General features: G+C 39.3%; 1 protein-coding gene across 1 annotated transcript in view; it reads left to right on the top strand.

Moving 5' to 3' along the window:
• Nucleotides 1–19,523, top strand: part of LOC149164071 (sporulation-specific protein) — a 73,170-nt gene that overhangs the window by 41,842 nt on the left and 11,805 nt on the right. Inside the window, 2 exon segments of the mRNA XM_089431953.1 lie at nt 1,236–7,295; nt 7,524–7,682. Of these exon segments, the coding sequence (XP_089288079.1) occupies nt 1,236–7,295; nt 7,524–7,682 (6,219 nt within the window).

Below are 19,523 nucleotides of genomic sequence, written 5' to 3'. Positions count from 1 at the left end.
CTGATTTCTGTATCATTTTTAATACAGTGCTGCACAAATGTTGCCAGGACACATTACCATATATGGTATGAACAACACATTTGTCTGGCTGTGAACGCAGTCACTTGAGCTTGGATATTAGTCAAGCCAATCCTGTCTTCCTTTTCGAGCAAAGTGCACATATTTCAAGAAATCAAGGCAGAACTCACTTCCCAGGTTTCACATTAAAACATTTATCATACATTTTTGTGTACTTGCTTAAAATAATTTTGCATTTCTGTGCACTTGCTTAAAATAATTTTGATGTACAGAAAACAGCATTTACGGTAAATAGTTCACAATTTTGGGTGATGGAGTTCTTATTATTGGGAAGAAATTTGGAAAAGAGGTATTAAGTTCATGTGGACATGCACAAACTCTTTCTTTTCTATGTTCACAACAAATCTGTTGAAAGGGACCGGCACTTCATTGACATGTAACTGAAAAAAGAGTATGTAGTTCATGACTTCAATTCAATCCATGTCTATGTAAGGCGGTGAGTTCTTCTATATTGAGGGTTTGTTCATACTGAATAAACATCTTTCCTTTTGAATTTGTGAGAGTTTCGTGTTACATTGATGGAGTTTGCTGCTATACTTTGGACAAATGGTGAGCCCAAATTCTTCCATCCTCCTTTTTGAGCATAAAAATGAGTTTCTGTAATTATTAAGTTAACATGTCTCTTAGGTATGATAATTTGGTTGCGTTCAGTGGGTTAGTTAAGCATTTTCACTTTGACTGTTGATCATTTTTCTATTGATACCAGTGTTGCAAACATCCTGATTTTAACGTGAAAAAATCATGAAATAACGATTTTTTGTCCTAGCAGATGTTTGCTGATTTTGACTGATATTTTCTAACTTTTTACGATTTTTTGGTTTTCCAGACCCTTGCCAATTGTATCCTGATGCTGATGTTTGCAATATTGATCGAGGCCATGAAAGCCTTAAATTGTTTGATGTTTAGTGCTTCCTGTTGTATTAGGCATCCAGTGTTTTGGCTCTAGGTACAATGTGCTAATGACCATTCATGCATCTGGAGAAAGTGATCATTTCTAGACCGTGGCTCTTGCCTTGTTTACCAAGAACATGCAATTGCTTTGCTTGCCATGTTTGGTGTTGCTTGAAATTGCCCTGTGTGTCTTCAGAATCCAGATGTATACATTTTCAGCTAGAATTCTGAAATTGTTCCTAATTTTCTCCTTGGAATTATTTCAGGACACATCCCGTGCCACCTCAGCAATACACTTGAGTTCTGATGGTCTAGACACCTCATCCAATCAGCCAAGTACTGAAGCAAATGGAAACTATAGAGGCTGTGTTGTCGATGATGTTCTATCACCTTCAGGTCCAAGACAAGAGGTGCCTGATACTCATGAAATTGACAGCAAAAAGGGTGGAATTCATCAAGATGTAGCAAGGTTTCTTTCACCTCCTAGCCATATTTGCAAGCCTACAGAATCAATTAACAGTATTGGTCAACAATTGGCATGTTCAAGGCAAACAGAAAGGTCAAGTGGTGAATGGAAATATGGGTGGAGTTCAGATCATTCTACCGACAACGATGCACTAAATGTTTATGAAGAAAATGAGAGGCTTAAAGCAAATCTACAAACTGTTGAATCTTCAATTGTGCAGCTCAAGAGGGAAGTTGGCTCATTAGAGAGACAAGCAGAACATCAAGCTGCAGAAATAGAAAAACTTACACAGCAACTTGCAACAGAAATTAAGCAGCGACAGGATTTTGCAAGTAAAATTTCAGATCTCAAATTTGACTATGATCGTATTAAATCAGAATTTGATCAACTGAAGTCTTTAGAGCATAGCAATGAAAAACATCCAGATGCTGGTCATGGATGTTTTGACATGGGAAATGCTAGACATGTTTTCAAAGATCTGGAGGAGTTGGATTCTGAGAATCAAGTGAATATAAACCTTGATTTGCAGCTGGAAAAGTCACAAAAAGCATGCACTGAGTTATTACTCAGTGTTCAAGGGGATTCAATAGACAAGAAAACTAGAGATACAGAGCACACTTCTCATACGAGACTTGATATTTCAGCCGTTGACAAAGAAAATGTATCCCTCAAGGTTGTCAAGTTAGACTGGTTACAAAAGTTATCATCCTCAGAGGATAAAATCAGAGAAATTAAAGAGAAAATATTTCTGAAAGATGATGGAAGGATCTCAATGTTTCTTCAGGATGACCTTGAAGTTTTGGAGAGGGTATTCCAAGAGTTCAGGCAAGAAAATATAAGTATGATCAGTAAGTTAATTGGTGAAATAGTTGCAAAAAATAAAAAAATTACTGATCATAATCCTGACAAGCAGAGCTTGCCTGGTGAGTTTTACCTTCCCAGGAACATTATAACCAATGGAGAAATCAATGGTGGCAGAGACAGACAGTTGGAACTTGACTTGAACAAACATGAAATTCAGAACTGCAATCAGCCATACGAGTCAAGTTATTTGGATGGTTTGCAAGAAGTGCATGACATGCAGTCGTGGCTAGATAGAGTACCGTTCAAATTGAAAAGCAGGGATCAAAGTTTAGGCAAGACAGGAAAGATGAATGGGCTTGACATTACAAGAGTAGGATTACAACTTTCAGATGATGAGTGTGAAGTACGAGCACTTTCTTTATCAAACCACCATCTGGAAACTAAATTTGGAAACTTAGAGGAAAAACTAAAAGTAGATGACCATTTCAATAAAGTTCTAGTAAGGAATCCAGACAGAGAATCTTTTGAGGAAATGCCAACATTCAGAGAAAACACCAATTCTGGATCAGCAATTGGGATGAACACAAACATAGTGAATGATCATGAAGATGTGCACATCAAATTGTTTCAGTTAGAGGAGCTGAACAATCGACTTCTGAAAAGGATTTCTCATCTCGAGGCACAATTGAAAAAAGATATAGAAAAGGATGAAGTCCATTTGTCAGAAGATCTATCAGATAAAGTCAGCAAAAGTGACAGTAAGATTAACTCCACTTTTGAGCTAGAGGAAAGGATGTTTGAACTTTCTGCAGAAGCAGAGGACTACAAAAGGGCATGGGACTCTTTGTCAAAAGAAAAGGAGCAGTTAGAGTATGAATATGAAGCCTTGATACATGAACTTGAGGAACGTGCCTCGTATTTAGAGTTTTCAAAGAAACAGCTGCAGGAGCAGCTGCAAACTCTCAGAGATGAGCATGCAGTTTCTTTACGTAGTATAAGCACCCTTGAGAGTAAGGTAGAAAAGCTCCAACAAGAGCTTGATGAGCAAGAAGCAAGGTTTGCAGCTGATAGGAATGATATGGTCCTGTCCAAGACAGAACTGGAGAAAAGGGCCAACAGGGCAGAAGCAGCGTGGAAGAAGACTCGATGGAATAATGCTTGCATAGTTGAACAACTTCAGAAAGAGCTTGAACGGCTTTCTCTACAGATTTCTTCTACTTTTGATGCAAATGAGAAACTAGCAACACAAGCATTTGCAGAAGCTTCCCAACTCCATCTACAAAAGAATGAATTGTTAGATCAGTTATCATTTATGCAAGAATCTCTCAGAAAGGCTGATGCAGAGATTGCACTTATCAGAAAACATTCTGATGAGAAGGTACAAGAGCTTTTGATGCAGCTGAATATATCAAAGAAACATGAAGATGAGTTGTTGTCAAAGCTGCAAAACACATCTAATGAGCTTGAAAATTGTCTAAAAAGAGAAACAAACTACATTGCAAGAGATGAAGAGCATTCTCTAAAAATTTTGATGCTGGAGAGAGAGATACAAGCTCTCACAAATGAAAAGAACTACCTATTTCAAGAGGTTGAAGAATCTAATATCATAAAGACTGAACTTGAGAGTTGTAAAATAACTATAGATGGCTATAAAATAGAGAGGAATGGTCTAGAAGCTTCTTTGCAGAGAGTTGGTCAAGAAAAAACAGAACTGGAGGAGGACCTTAGCTCACTGAAAGAAACACTGAGAATTTCAGATGCTGATATGGATAAGCTGAAACGTTGTAAGGATGAGCTAGAGAGAACAGTTGCATCCCTCCAGTTCACACTGGAGGACAAGCTTACTGAATTATCAGCTCATTATGAGCAAATGAATGCAGTGATGGAGCTTCGAAGTCAACCCAGTGAACTTGAGTGGAGGTTGCTAGAACAAGAATAAAAAACACAAGATATGGAACAATTGATAGTTTTGCAGAAAGATCTTCAACAGAAGGCAGAGGCAGAAGCATCTCAGTTGCGTGCTGAAAAGGACAATTTGGAACAACATTTATCAGGTTTGCAAGAATTAATACAGAGTGCCAATGCAGATATTGCATTTATTAAAAGGGAATGTGAAGACAAGGTGCAAGAACTTATAACCCAATTGGATCTGTCAAACAAGCGACAGGAGGCATTATTGTCAAGGCTACAAGCTGCATGGGATGATAATGAGAAGCTGATGAATAATGAAACAAATTATATTCAAAGGAACCAAGAGCTGTGCTGTAAAATTTCAGAGTTGGAGAGAGATATACAAGCTGTCATGGTTGAAAAGAACTACTTTGTTCAAAAGGTTGAAGAATCTAATGTCATAAAGTCTGAACTTGAGAGTTGTAAAAGAAATTTAGATGGCTATAAAATAGAGAGGACTGGTTTAGAGGCTTCTTTACAAAGGGTTAGTCAGGAAAAGGACAATCTGGAGGACGAGCTTAGCTCATTGAAAGAAACACTGAAAAATTCAGATGCAGATGTGGATAGGTTGGAATGCTGCAAGGATACGCTAGAGAAAATGGTTGCATCGCTCCAGTTCACATTGGAGGAGAAAGTTGCTGAATTAACATCTCATTATGAGCAGAAAAATGAATTGATGGAACTTCGAAGTCGTCAAAGTGAACTTGAGCAGAGGTTGGTAGAACAAGAGTCAAAGACACAAGATATGAAGCATTTGTTAGTTTTGCAGAAAGAGCTTCAACAGAAGGCAGAGGAAGAATCATCTCAACTGCGTGCTGAAAAGAATAATTTAGATGAATACTCATCAGGCTTGCGAGAATCACTAGAGAGGGCTAATGCAGAGGTTGCATTTGTTAAAAAGGAATCTGAAAAGAAAGTGCAAGAATTTATGACCCAACTGGATCAGTCAAACACAGAACAGGAGGCATTATTGTCAAGGCTGCAAACTGCATGGAGTGATAATGAGAAATTGATGAATAATGAAACAAATTATATTCAAAGGAAGCAAGAGCTATGCAGTAAAGTTTCAGAGTTGGAGACAGAGATACAAATTGTTTTGAAGGATAAGAACAGTCTTATTGAAAGGATTAAGGAATGTGACAGTATGAAGGCTGAATTTGAAAGATATAAGATGGTTTTGGAGAGTTCTAAAGAGGAAAATGCACAATTAAATGTTTCCTTGCATAGAGTTAATCAGGAAAAGTGCAAACTTGAGGATGAGCTTTGCTCATTAAAAGCTGTGCTGGAAAATTCAGATAGAGAATTGGGTGACCTGAAATGTTCGAGGGATGAATTAGAGATAACAGTAACATTCCTCAAGTCCAAGTTGGATGATCAACATGCTCAAATATCATTTTGTAATGATCAAAGGGATGAATTAATTCAGCTTCATAGGCAGCATAGTGAACTTAAAAATAAGTTTCTGGAAGAAGAGTTGAAAACAGAAGATTTGAGTAAACATTTATTCCATTCAAAAGAGCTTCTGCAGCATGCAGATGCTGAAGTATCTGAGCTTCGTGCAAGAAAGGATGATTTGGAAGCATGCTTATCAGTCACAAAAGAGTCAGTACAAAGGGCTAATGCAGATACTGCATTCATGACCGAGCAGTTTGAAGCCAAGGTGCAAGAATTGGCTCTGTCAACAAAACAAAGGGAAGAGTTGTTAAGAAGGTTGCAGGCTGCATTGAGTGAACTTGAGATTCGGACAAAAGATGAGGCAAAGTACCTCCAATTAAATGAGGAGCTGTCTGTTAAACTTTCAAAATTGGAAACAGAGGTGGAAACTCTTTCCAATGTGGAGAATGAAATTCTTCACAAGGCTGAGGAATATGATGCTATAAAAGCTGAAATTCAGAATATTAAAAAACGTTTAGACATTTGTAATGCAGAGAAGGCAGAGTTAGAAGTGTCTTTGGATGGAGCTATTCGGGAAAGACAAAAAGTTGATGAGGATCTTAGCTCAGTGAAAGAAATGTTGAGAAATTCAGATTCAGAATTGGATGAGTTGAAACGCTGCAAGAATGAACTAGAAATAAGAGTTGCGTTTCTTCAGTCCAAGATGGATGAGCAAAACAATGAGTTTATGCAGCTTCTTAGTGAACATGATAAACTAAAGCATTGTTTGACAGAGCAAGAGGTGAAGACAGAAGAGATGAAAATGAATTTGACACAGTTGAAGGATCTTCAAGAGAAGGCAGAAGCGGAGGCATATCAACTTCGTGTGCAAAAGAAAGAATTGGAACACCAATCAACAATGAAACAAGAATCACTGCGGATTGCATTAATCAGAGAGCAGTATGAATCCAAGGAGCAAGATTTTGCAAAGCAATTGAACATATTAAATCAACATAGGGAAGAATTATTGCTGAAGCTGCAGGATACATTGAAGGAACTTGAGATGCGAACAAAAAGTGAAACACACTACATGAAAAAAACTGAAGAGTTTTCAGCTAAAACTTTGTTGTTAGAAACAGAGGTACAATCTTTATTGGATGAAAACAATGGTCTTGTTCACAAGTTTAAGGAGTATGAGTCAGTGAAGGCTGAACTTGAAAATCATAAAACAAGTCTAGAGTGTTGGAAAGCAGAGAAAGAAGAATTAGAATATCTTTTGAGGAGAGCTAATATGCAGAAAGGGCAGCTTGATAATGAGCTTTGCTCATTGAAAGAAATACTGAAGTATTCAGATGTGGAGTTGGACGAGCTGAAATGTTGCAAGGATGAGCTAGAAATGACAGTTGCTTCGCTCCAGTCTAAGCTGAATGGCCAAACTGCTGAACTGATGCAGCTTCAAGAGCAACACTCTGAACTCAAGAAGCAATTGTTGGAGCAAGAATGGGAGATAGAAAATTTGATGAATGTTAAAGCTGATTTAGAGAAACAGCTTCAAGAAAAGTCAGATGCAGATTCACTTGTTGAAACTGAGAGAAAGTTGAAGGACCAAGATGAGAACTCACAAGTTTCAGCCAGTGGTAGTCATAACAGTAAAGCATGCCATTTGCTCGACATTTCATCTCATAGTGAAAAGGAACTTGCTGATCTAAAGGAGAAAGTGAAGCTGTTAGAGGTAAACCAATTAGTTGCCTATAGAACCTGTTTGTGATCATATAGAACATTTTTGTGATTTTTTGCATGCTTTTTTATAATTTTCCAGTTGTCAGTCTTTACCATAGACCATTGCTTATCTGCACCTTAGTACTTCATGATAAACAATCTATCCGATTCTTGCATTAAGCAAAGAGGGATAAACTTCTCACATTGCCAGGATTTTGAAGTTTTGGTAACTGGTCAACAGGGTGAGCTTAAATTCAAGACTATTGCACTTGAAGCTTCCCAGAAAGAATTTGCTGGAAATGAAAATAAATCATTTGATCATTTTGATAATGTTGAGATGATTGACGAGTATCACAAAGAAAAGAACTTGAATTCTAGCATGGATCGGCTTCACAAAGAGGTAATGATGAGTGATAGCTTTCTGCCAGGCTTTTAATTTTTATTTTGTTATCACTATGCTGTAGTAGGTTTTAATAGCTTAACTATCAATCCTGCTGATTAAGGAATATGCAGTAAAATCATTGTGCTTACCTATTAGATATAAATGCATAGTCATAGGAGTGTAAAAAGCATTAGACTTTAATACACTGGCTACTGATCTCAATCTTGAAAAAATTACCCTAGTTTTCCTAGTTTCTTGTGTATTTTATTTTCAAATCTCCAACAACAAACTTCAAGTGTTTTTTTAATCGTTCTTAAGCAAAAGGTTTCCATGGTTGTTTTGTATTTCATACAAAATACCAAAGTTATAAGGTGGAAATCTTTACCTCATCTAATGGCATTGGAAACCATAGCAATGAAAAGGAAATTGTGAGACAACTTCAAGGATGACTTATCTATGCTGCTTTCAATCTTCTTGATTTATATCCTCTATAGTGTTTCTAGACATGACCATTCTTTCAAGTTTTTTCTTGTATTTAATACCTTTTCTATGACCTTATAAATACATTTATGTTGTGTGAATTTTTCATTTCACTATTTTTGGCTTATTGATACTTACCATGGCTTGCCAAATAATTGTGCCTAATTATTTTTTGTTACTTTAATTTCTAATATATGCTTCGATTGTAGTGTTCCTGTACCTAAATTGGAATTTGGAACAACTATTTCAAACAAAGAAGTGATCGAAACAGAAAACTAATAATAAAGGAAATAAGAGCCAAAGGCAGAGAAAATAGTGGGGACACTTGTGCATTTAAGGATGGATTGCACCTGCAAATTCAAGTAATGGAATAGACTTTTCCAAAAAAAAAATTGGTGATTGTATTGATAAAATAAAATTTTCAGTGTTACAAATGAGAGGGTCAAACCCCTATATCCTTTTTCCATGGGAGACTTTGTGGGGAAACTTTCTGGAACTTCCTTGCATTCATGGATAGTATCTAGTGCAAGCCTGTCAGTACTGATATGGCTCTGGACTTAGCAGGGATATTGATGTAAATTCCTCTAATACTAGGTGATTGCTGTCATAATGTTCTTCCTTCAAATAGCTGAAAACATAATATATTTAAAACTTTAACTGCAGGAAATTAATTTCTTGAACATTGTATTAGTCGCAGATTAGCTGTAAAAATGAATAGTGGAAGCAAAAATGAAACACATACATACACAGCAGCTTGTCCATCCAATCAGCTTCTTATTCCTTCAAAACTTACAAGGTGACCTCTGCAGCCTGCTTGAATGAGCAGCTGTACAGTCAATAAAATCACCTTAAACAGAAGTGTACAGCCTATGTAAAAGAGGGTACAGCTAAGAACTATTTAATTAAAAAAAAATCTTTCCCTCAAAGCTCAAAAATAAAATAGTAGAGACCGTTGTGGAAAAACCACATGAAATAAGTGAAAAATGCATTTCAATGTAAGTTCAACATATGTAGTATAATAACTTAAAAGATGCAAAAGCATGCCTATGTATCTAAAGAAATCATTAGATTGCCCAAATTTTATAGTAGAACCAGCCTTATGTCCTCAAGAGTGATTTTTGAGTTGTAGTTGCAAAACAAAATATAAGTGCACTTTATGATTAAGTCAATGGAATAAATCCGAATAATAGAAACCAAGGTTTGAATCCCAAACCACTTTATTTGATAAGTACTATGTCAGCTAGTTATACTAAAGGCAAATCATATCTAAAGCATGAAATGAGAGAGTAGTTCTAGTAATGCTACCTAGGAGGTGGGTAACTCTGGAAATCTTTGCAAATTTTTAGTTTTTCTACAAAACTACTTATGGCTTCCAAATGGTTTCCCCTTTTGGAAGATCCTTCCATTTGGTCTAGTAGTTTGTGATTTTCCTTAAAGGATGCCCTTGGGTTCTAGTGTTAGCTTGCCCTCTTCATCATTGAGATAGATTAGAGTATGAATAACCTTAGTCACTACGTATGGCAAATTTGAACCTTGAAATTTTAAATTCACCAACTTCAACCAAATTTGAACTTGAAGCCAAATTTTAAGCTAAGTTAAAGTTGAATGCAAACTTGAATTCAAGCCAGATTTGAACTTGAAGCCAAACTTCAATGAGAATTTATTTGAATTTTATTGAATTTATAAAAAGATAAAAAACCCTAATTTATAAAACTTACCTAAATTTATAAAATTTTAAATCACATATAGTCTTTGAATCTTGATATTGTTACTGCTCAAACTAGCAGGGGACCTAAAAGGGGCTCTTAAAGCGACAATTGCTAGGCCAAGGGCAACGATGGAGACTTGCCCATTGTCACCTCAGCTAAGACTCCCTACTCTTTACGGACTTTCATCTATGGGAGGAGACCAGATATATAGAAAGTCATTTGTGAATGATGAATCAACAAATGGATGTGAAGTGACCCTAATGACCCTTTTCATAGGAGGTTAAGAATGGACCTTGCTTGCTCTTCAAGCAAGTTACAAAGCTTTCTAGGAGAAGGAGGTAAAGATTTAAGGTGTAGGTTTAAGGAATATGCCTTGTAAAGGAGTTTCCCAATCCCTAAAATCCTTATTGAACTTGGTTTCCCAAGTGGTTCTTGAAGAATTAACTTTTCAAAGGTATGGGACCACACGGGACCAAGTGGACCCAACCTAGGTTAAGGGGAGGGAGTTTAGCAACCAATGATGATCTTAACCCAGACAAGGAAGGAGAAAGGATCAAAATAAGAGTTTTCACTTAGAGGTGTCAAATTGATCCTATGAGGTACTAACCTAGGGAACACCAGGGCAAAGTTTGATCTCAGAGCTATGGCTTGGGATATCTCACAATCCCACCGTTGGAATTTCTTCAAATTTGGAGGAGACCTTGAGGACACACCAACGCAGTAGAGGCTAGGAGATCAAACTTTTTCTATGGCTACTTTGTCGGGAAAGTGATGCCCTAGGTGGCCCAGTGTGGCTAGACCTAGAATGAAGAGGGAAAGGTGAAGAAAAATGGTTCTTTGAGTGACCACCTATTGGTAGATCAGTGCCTAATCCCTTGGGGAGAATGGAGTCTAGGAGAATGATGAGAAAGGACTTCGTTTCTCGGTCAAGGAGGCCTCAAGGACTACTTCGCTTGGCCTTTAGGGCAAGAAGAAGTGACCTTAAAGCTTTATACTTCGCTTTGCAAAAAGAGATGGCTTATCAAGATAAATTCAATGGTAGAATTATCCCTAGGAGATTTCATTCAACATACATGGCCCATACATTGAGAGATGCTATATAGAAACAATAATTCCACAATTTCGCAATTATGCAATGCAACAATTAGCCCTAGTATAGCGAAAATCCCATTCCAATGCATATGACAAAGTAAAACAAGAATAGCATTAAATATGTGTACTTACATGTAAGAGAACATATCCAACCATCAACATATTTGCCAATAAAGAAGCTCCAAGATAAGAAAGTCCAATCCAAACATCAAAATTCATCCATGCTCCAATTCATCCTCCAAGAAAGAAATGCGAAATTCTCAAGAGAGAGAATGATCCAATCCAAGTGTTCATGATCAAATGATTCCATCACACTTCTATTTATACACTTTCTAATGAATTCGATTTAGCTAATTGGGCCTAATTTAGTCCCTAGAATAAAATAATTTGCACAATAACACTAACTTTTGGTGACAAGCCCACCCAAATAGCTCAATAATACATGAATAAGCCTCTCAAGAGGGTCGAATGATCAACTGAGTGAGTCGTCGGGCCTTTGAGGAGGCCTAATGAAGTCCAAAGGGTGCCATGATGTAGAAATGGACCCCCAACATAGTGAACAAGGGGTTGGCTGCTTGTTTTCCAAACAAAAACCTCTGGTGCTCCCAAGTGGGTGTGGGGGCACAAGGTCATCCTCATGGGTGTGCAAATGGATCGAAAGCACTTGTAGACCATCTGTAAGTGCTGAAATGATGACATAAGCCTCGCCTCCGTAGTAGGGAACAATCCTCTGGGCCCTGGAACATCTGCCAAGTGTATGGTGCATATGTGGAGCCGACTGGGCATGGTGAACTAGGTGCATCGTCTTCGTCCAAAAGGTGGAATAGGAGCAATCAATGAATGCTGCTGGGGATCCATGAAGTAATCTTGGCTATGGTGGAGGCCCATGGCTCTCAATGCTCACCCTATAAGTGCCAATGTGGCCCTCTGGAGGGCTAGGACCTCGTATAGGGTGACCAAGCCCCAAATGGAAATCCACCTGCAATCTTGCATAAGATCCAATGCGTCCCCTTGCCATCCGATACAACAAATCATTAGAATAATCAAGTAAAAGAGCTTACAACTCATGGAACTAGTGGGGTACTTCATGGTGGCATGCCCTTCCATAGTGGGATTTGACGTGTATAAGTGTCTCCAAGCTCAATAGGGAGTTAGACAAGGACCCTATTAGGTGGTTTCAACCTCTAAAGGGGGTGACATGTCCAAGGTACATCTTTTTAAAAGTGGTGGCATCTGGTAAAAATATGAATGGAGTAGGGAATGAAAAGGGGCAGCCCTGAGCCACATGTTGGGGTACAAGGGTAGCTAATAAAAGGGAAGCCCACACTTGGGTATATAATTCATAGTTTTAAAAACCAGAACCAGTGACCAGACCGGTCCACCTAATAAACCGGGTTTTAAACTGGAACCGGTCAAACTGGGACCGGTTATGTCCAAATGAACCGGTTTTAAAAAAATACATTAAATAATTAATTTCTAATGAAAAAAACTATTTTGAAGATCTAAAACCATGATTCCAAGCCAATGGAGACAAAATATGCAAAGTTTGCTCATTTATATACCATGTAAAGGTGAATATATCAAAATGGCACCGAGTGCAATACATATCATCGACAAAATACATAAGCAATGAGGCTCTAAATGGCCTATAAAGTCTAAAAACAATGGTACAAGCTATGAGGCCATTGGCCTACTGCAAGATTACAAGTCTAGACTCTAGACTCTAGAGTCTACACATGATCAATCATCAAACTCATCACCACTACTAGACACATGATCATCATCAGCAGCAGGAGCTACATAGACATCATCTGGTTCAGAGTCTGAGGATGCCTCAGCCTCATCTGCAACCTCAATAGCACTGCCACCAATAACAATAGAAGTGGACCTAATGGAAGCACGAGTAGGTCGAGTTGCACGAGTAGTGCCTTCCATTGGTTGTTTGCCTTTCATTGATGCGGCTACTGATCTTGGTTCTGATGGTGCTACCAAATCTGTTTCATCCCCCGTTAATGCCATGTCAATATCAAAATAAATGTATTTTTCCTGAACTTGAAAGATAAATAAATTTGAAGAGCTCTCTAACAGGTATTCCCCGGAGAAGATTGAAGGGGTTTTGCTTGGGTGTAAGTTGACAAAAAATCTGTGTATTTTTATGTGCGTTGCTGGTTTGATTATGTCCATATTTATTTTCAGCATGTGTTGACAGTCCCATGTGTTTTAATCTGAAAATTTCATTTCCAGAATTCTATATGTTGAATGTATGTTTATGGGAAAGGGCATTTAACTGAATGAGAGTGATAAGGTGAAATTAAAACTGGGTTGGGATTGTTGGAAATTTTTTTTAGTCATCAAATTTCAACATGGTATCAGAGCTACACGCTGAAAATTGCAGTTTGAACAATAGATAGTAGTTTGGGACAGCAAACAGTGGTTTGGACAACAAATTGAATTTTTGGACAACAAATTGATATTTTGTGACAACAAGGTGAAATTTCACACCCACTGAACTTTTGGGACAACAAGGTGTGTTGGAAAATTCATTTCTCCATTTTCTTGGTTTTGTGAATTTTGGACAGCAGTAATGGCCATGTTCTTAAGGATAGAGGACAGATTGGACGGGATATACAACTATGCTGTTTGGGAGGACATAATTCAGATAGTGTTTTGAGGAGGCAGCAGTTTGGGACATAGTACGGCAAGTGGTTGTACCTCCTACTGCTGCAGATGAACTTGCTGAATTCACAAAAAATAATGCAAATTTTGATGGACAGTCTGAAGGATCATGTGGTTCCTCAAGTGAGAGGAAACACATATGCATATCAGATGTGGACAGCTCTAACCACTCTCTATCAGAGTACCAATGAGAGCAGGAAGATGGTACTCAAAGAACAATTGAAGAACATCAGGATGGCAGGCTGAAAGTGTAGTTCATTATCTTGGCAGGGTCAAATAGGTACGTGATGATTTGACTGCTATTGGTGAGACAGTTGCACCCATAGAGTTAGTCAAGATAGTTGTAGCGGGACTTCCTAAGTCTTGGGAGGTCTTTGGAGATGCTGTTACCTCTAGGGAGAATCTTCCCAATTGGGACAGATTCTGGGATGATTGTGTGTAGCATGAGATACGGAAGACTGACAGTGGTGGGGTGAAGATAGCAGATGAGGAGGATGTAGCCTTGATAGCCAGGGGGAAGAACAAAGGGAAGGCCAAGAAAGGGGCCTCATCAGATGGGGCTAAGGGAAAGGAGAAGAAGAAGAAGAAAGATATGGATATGTCCAAAGTCAAATGTTGGGCATGTTAGAAGATGGGACACTATGTTGCTACGTGTCCTGAGAGGAAGAACAAGGGGAAGAAGGGTACTGCAGCTTCAGTAGAGGTGGAGCAGTTTGCTTCATAGTTTGACCAGGACTTTGCATTTATTACTTCTACATCTAGTAGGAGTACATCATCCGATGTGTGGTACATAGACAACGGGGCTTCCCGCCATATGACAGGTGCATGAGAGTTCTTTTCAGAGCTTGCAGAGAGGGCACTTGATATTGAGATTGTACTAGGAGATGACCGCACTGTGAGAGCTGTTGGTGTGGGGACTGTGACCTTTGAGAGGGAGTCTTTGCCTCCTTTGAAGGTCATGGATGTTTTGTATGTTCCGGGGATGAAGAAGAACTTGATTTCAGTGTCTGTTATGGAGGAGAAGGGGTTTGACGTCACTTTCTCAGGAGGGCAGGTATTGATGCATCCCAGGGGAGCTTCCATCACTTCGGCCAAAGTGATTGGAGTCCGCTATGGGAAACTATATAGGTTCAGTTTTCAGTCGGTAGGAGCATTGGTGAGTAGTATATGTGGTAGAACTCACACTAGTACCACTAGTAGTAGAACTTGTGCGAGTTATGGCATCGGAGGATGGCGCATATGCATCATGGAGCTTTGAGAGTACTGAGGGAGATCACTACTGGAGTTCCTGATTTCAGTGTGGAGCATTATGAGGTTTGCAGAGGGTGTGCTTTGGGTAAGTACACCAAGTTACCATTCCCAGTGAGCGACAACAGATCCCTGTTCCTTACAACCCCCAGCAGAATGGGGTGTCTGAAAGGAAGAACAGAGCTATTGCTGGGGCTGCTAGAGCGATGATTCATGATCAGGGGTTGCCTTTGTTTTTGTGGGTTGAGGCCTACAATACTGTTGTTTATCTTCAGAATAGGAGTCCTCACAGAGTATTGGGGAATATGAATCCGGAGGAGGCTTTCACTGGAGAGAAGTCTCATGTGGCACATCTTCGTATCTTTGGATGTCTCACATATTCTTATATCCCCAAGGAGCAGAGAATGAAGCTGGAAACCATGGCAGAGAAGGGTATCTTTATGGGTTACAACGAGACTTCGTAGGCCTATCAGATCTTCATTCATTCTAAATGGAGAGTGGTGATTAGGAGGGATGTGAAGTTCGAGGAGGAGAGGGCCTATCGGAGATCACGAGAGTATGATGAGAGAGAATCACAAACTTCTCCTCAGCAGGGAGGTCAGGTACAGGGAGCAGGACCTCAGGGTTCTGGATCAACTGGTACAGGAGGTACTTCAGTGTCAGTGACATTTGGGGCACCATTGGTGAGTTCATCGAGCACTTCTTTAGGGAGTCCATTGGTATAGAGTTCACATGGCACTTCAGCTAACACAGGCACAGGTGCCAGTATAGGTTCTTTGAGGACAGGTGTTGGTACATGCACACTAGGGTCAGTTGGCAGACCTTCAGGTTCACTAGACTGGGGGGCAGAGGATGAGGTTCCATATGGGGAAGCTTCTTCAAGGAAGAGGAGGCCCAAGTGGCTTCAAGACATCTTGAAGGAAGCGAAGTCCGTTGGTCCTCCGAAGAGGGTGCACAGGGAGAGTGTGCCACCTGAGCGGTTTTGTAGTTATGTAGCCAAGGCTACCAACATTGTTGACTTTGAGCCTACTAGCTATGAGGAGGCTGCCAGCCAAGAGGTATGAAGAGAGGCTATGGTGGAGGAGTATGCCTCTATCATTAAGAAAAATGTCTGGGAAGTGGTGCTTAGGCCTGCGGGCAAGTTAGTTGTGACTTCCAAGTGGATCTACAAGATCAAGCATGTTGCGAATGGCAGCATTGAGAAGTTCAAGGTGAGGTTTGTGGCTAGAGGGTTCTCACAGATAGAGGGAGTTGACTATGATGAGAACTTCGCTCCTGTAGCTCGGTACACTACTATCCGGTCCCTTATTTCTATTGCTGCAGAAATGGGTTGGCAAATCCATCAAATGGATGTGAAGATCACATCTCTGAACGGAGTTATAGAGGAGGAGGTGTATGTTGAGTAGTCACAGGGCTTTGAGGTACTTGGGCGGGAGACCCATGTATGTTGGTTGAGGCGAGCACTCTACGGACTTAAGCAAGCTCCGAGAGCTTGGTATTCGAGGATTGATACTTGCAGCAGATGGGTTTCACGAAGAGTGATGCAGATCCGAACCTATACTACATTGTTGTAGGGGATGATCCGCTCATTCTTGTGTTGTATGTTGATGACTTGTTCATTACTGGGGTAGAGATACTGATTAGTGGTTGCAAGGAGGATCTTGCTATGGAGTTCGAGATGAAGGACATTGGGCTGATGCATTACTTTTTGGGGCTTGAGGTGTGGCAGGAGGAGGGGCATATCTTTCTGGGGCAGGGGCAGTATGCTGTGGATGTGTTGAGCAAATTTCACATGGCAGATTGTAGACCCATGTCTACACCTATGATCACCAACTGGAAGAAGCTTCATGCTTCAGATTCTAGTTTGGTAGATCCCACATTGTATAGGCAGCTTATTGGGTCCTTGATGTATCTGGTCAACGCTAGGCCAGATATATGCTTTGCAGTGAACACACTTAGCTAGTTGATGGTTGAGCCCAGGAAGGTGCACTGGGTAGCTGCAAAGCACATTCTTCGCTACGTGCATGGGACTGTTGATTATGGTCCGGACTATAGGCGGGGAAATGGAGTGAGGTTGGCAGGTTACACAGATTCAGATTGGGCAGGCTGTGCTTCTGACAGGAAGAGCACTTCAGGGTGTTGCTTCAGATTGGGTTCGATAGTTGTGTTGTGGTTCAGTCGAAAGAAAAAGTCAGTTGCTTTGATCTCTTCTAAGGCTGAGTATATGACTGCTAGCCAGACTAGTTGTGAGGCTATTTGGCTTCACAAGTTGTTGTATGGCCTACTTGATCAAGAATTGAGACTGATGATTATTTACTGTGATAATCAGAGTTGCAGTGTTTCATGACAGGTCAAAACACATTGACATTAGATATCATTTCATCAGGGACTATGTTCAGATGGGGGTAGTGAATATGGAGTATATATCAACAGATGAGCAAGTGGTTGATGTTCTCACGAAGTCCTTGCCAAGAGGCAAGCATGTCCATTTTAGGGACAAAATGGGTGTGGTGAGAAACACTTTCCTCGGTAAGAGGGAGTATTGATTTTTAATGTACCTTGGACAAGTGGTTTCCCATGGGTTAGTCTCTACCTAGGGAAAAGTGTCCAAAATAATTCTTTTCCTAAGTGTGACTTTATAAGTGGTAAAGTCACTGTTAAATTATAAAGTGAAAAGTGACTTTGGACATAAAGTACAATGTGGGTACTTTATTTAATGGGTGAGTTACAAAATAGAAAGTGAGAATTAAATGCATATTTATTCTCATCCCTTGATCTAAATGAATCTGAGCCATTAGATCTTAGTGTTGCTCAAAAGTCATTTAGGGAAATAAAAGGGGGAAGAGAAAAGGGAGACTGCATTCATTCTTCATGAGCAGATTGGAGAAAGGAGGCGAAGAATTGGAGGAAAAGTTTTGAAGGAGAAATTTGTTGCAGCAAGCTGAAGGAGTGATTTCTGGGCAAAGCTGGGCATGGAAATCAAGGTTTAGAAGACAGTAGAAGGTACAGTACGAACAACATTAAATGCTGTGAGCTGCATGTCATTCGAGAGAAGTTTTTGATTTTTTTTTTGAAAAAAAATCCGTACAATACATATTTTCAGCTTCAAGTGGGCATGGAAATCGAGGCAAAGTGGGCACGGTTTTCAAGGAGTTTTGGGTTGAAGAGATAAGTTGTATTTTGCTATTTTGTTTTGTCTGCAAATGTATTTTTCTTAAACTTGAAAGATAAATAAATTTGAAGAGCTCTCTAACAGGTTTTCCCCGGAGAAGATTGAAGGGGTTTTGCCTGGGTCTAAGTTGACCAAAAATCTGTGTTTTTTTATGTGTGTTGCTGGTCTGGTTATGTCCATATTTATTTTCGGCATGTGTTGACAATCCCATGTGTTTTAATCTGAAAATTTCATTTCTAGAATTCTATATGTTGAATGGATGTTTATGGGAAAGGGCATTTAACTGAACGAGAGTGATAAGGTGAAATTAAGACCGGGTTGGGATTGTTGGAAAAATTTTTTAGTCATCAAATTTCAACATTCGTGTGTATGTGCTCAAAAACAAACCAATTGCGCTAACAACTTGAAGCACTGCAAGTTGGGCTGAGGTCTCTAATTGCAAACTTTTGCAATTGAGGACATTGGCCACCAAATGACTTCCACCAATGTGCTGCAAAGAAAAAGACATTAATTAGTAACTTAGTTCATTTCATTACTTATTTACAAATTACAAATATTTATAGATAATTTGAATTGTAAATTTGTAAACAATTTAACTTGAAAAAAAAAACAAATTGGAAATTGGAATTGCTTATCTGGTTAATCCACATCTCTTGCCATCTATGATCTTTGCCTAGTTTTTGCCAAAGGTACCAGCTGCCATACTGAAACGAGTAAGTTGTTTATGTATTTCCAAATGGTCTGCATGGCTAGGGACCATGCGCTCCAAGCAATCAATCAATCCAGCTCTGACCTCCCCATCTTGCAGATCTCCTAATCGAGCTTTATAATGATACTTTGGGTTCAAAAAATACCCAACTGCATGTATAGGACGATGGAGTTGATTGTTCCATCTGTTATTAGTGATCTCCCATATACGACCACATTTATCTAATGTGTCCTTGTAAGCTTCCCGTATCTGCTCCTTTGCCTGATCCATAGCCTCATAAATGTAGCCCATGGCCAATTGGGCTCGATAATTTTCACAAGCTTTGCAGACCTTTTCCAAAAGGAATTGTGAAACACTTTATTTTTGGTGTATTTGCCATCTTGTCTACGAGTCCACCGAGATTCAGTGCAATCATCAAAAGAAAACATTTTCTGTAGGTTTGCCCCCATTGTTTTTCCTCATTAGGCTCAATACCCATGAGTGGTTGTAAATGTATTTTGTAATGCACTTGGCATGCTCTACAATGTTTTTTACCCGCTCCACTTTACCTATGTCCTCAAGCATGAGGTCTATGTATTGTGCAATACATGGAGTCCAAAATATGGTCCTATATTTGGACTCAAGCATCTTTCCAGCAAGAACATAGTTTGAAGCATTATTGGTGATGACTTGCACAACATTTTGCTCCCCCACTTCCTGAATAATGTCATCCGAAAGCTCAAATAGAAGGGTTGCATCCTTCACCTTATCATATGCATCAACTGATCTAAAAA

This window comes from Pinus tabuliformis, chromosome 5_1, assembly GCF_031772625.1.
Source record: "Pinus tabuliformis cultivar Carrire ecotype Pingquan chromosome 5_1, CPIR1, whole genome shotgun sequence".
Classification (NCBI taxonomy): domain Eukaryota; kingdom Viridiplantae; phylum Streptophyta; class Pinopsida; order Pinales; family Pinaceae; genus Pinus; species Pinus tabuliformis.
The sequence above is the reverse complement of the archived record's forward strand: the minus strand, read 5'-3'. Positions and strand labels throughout refer to the sequence as shown.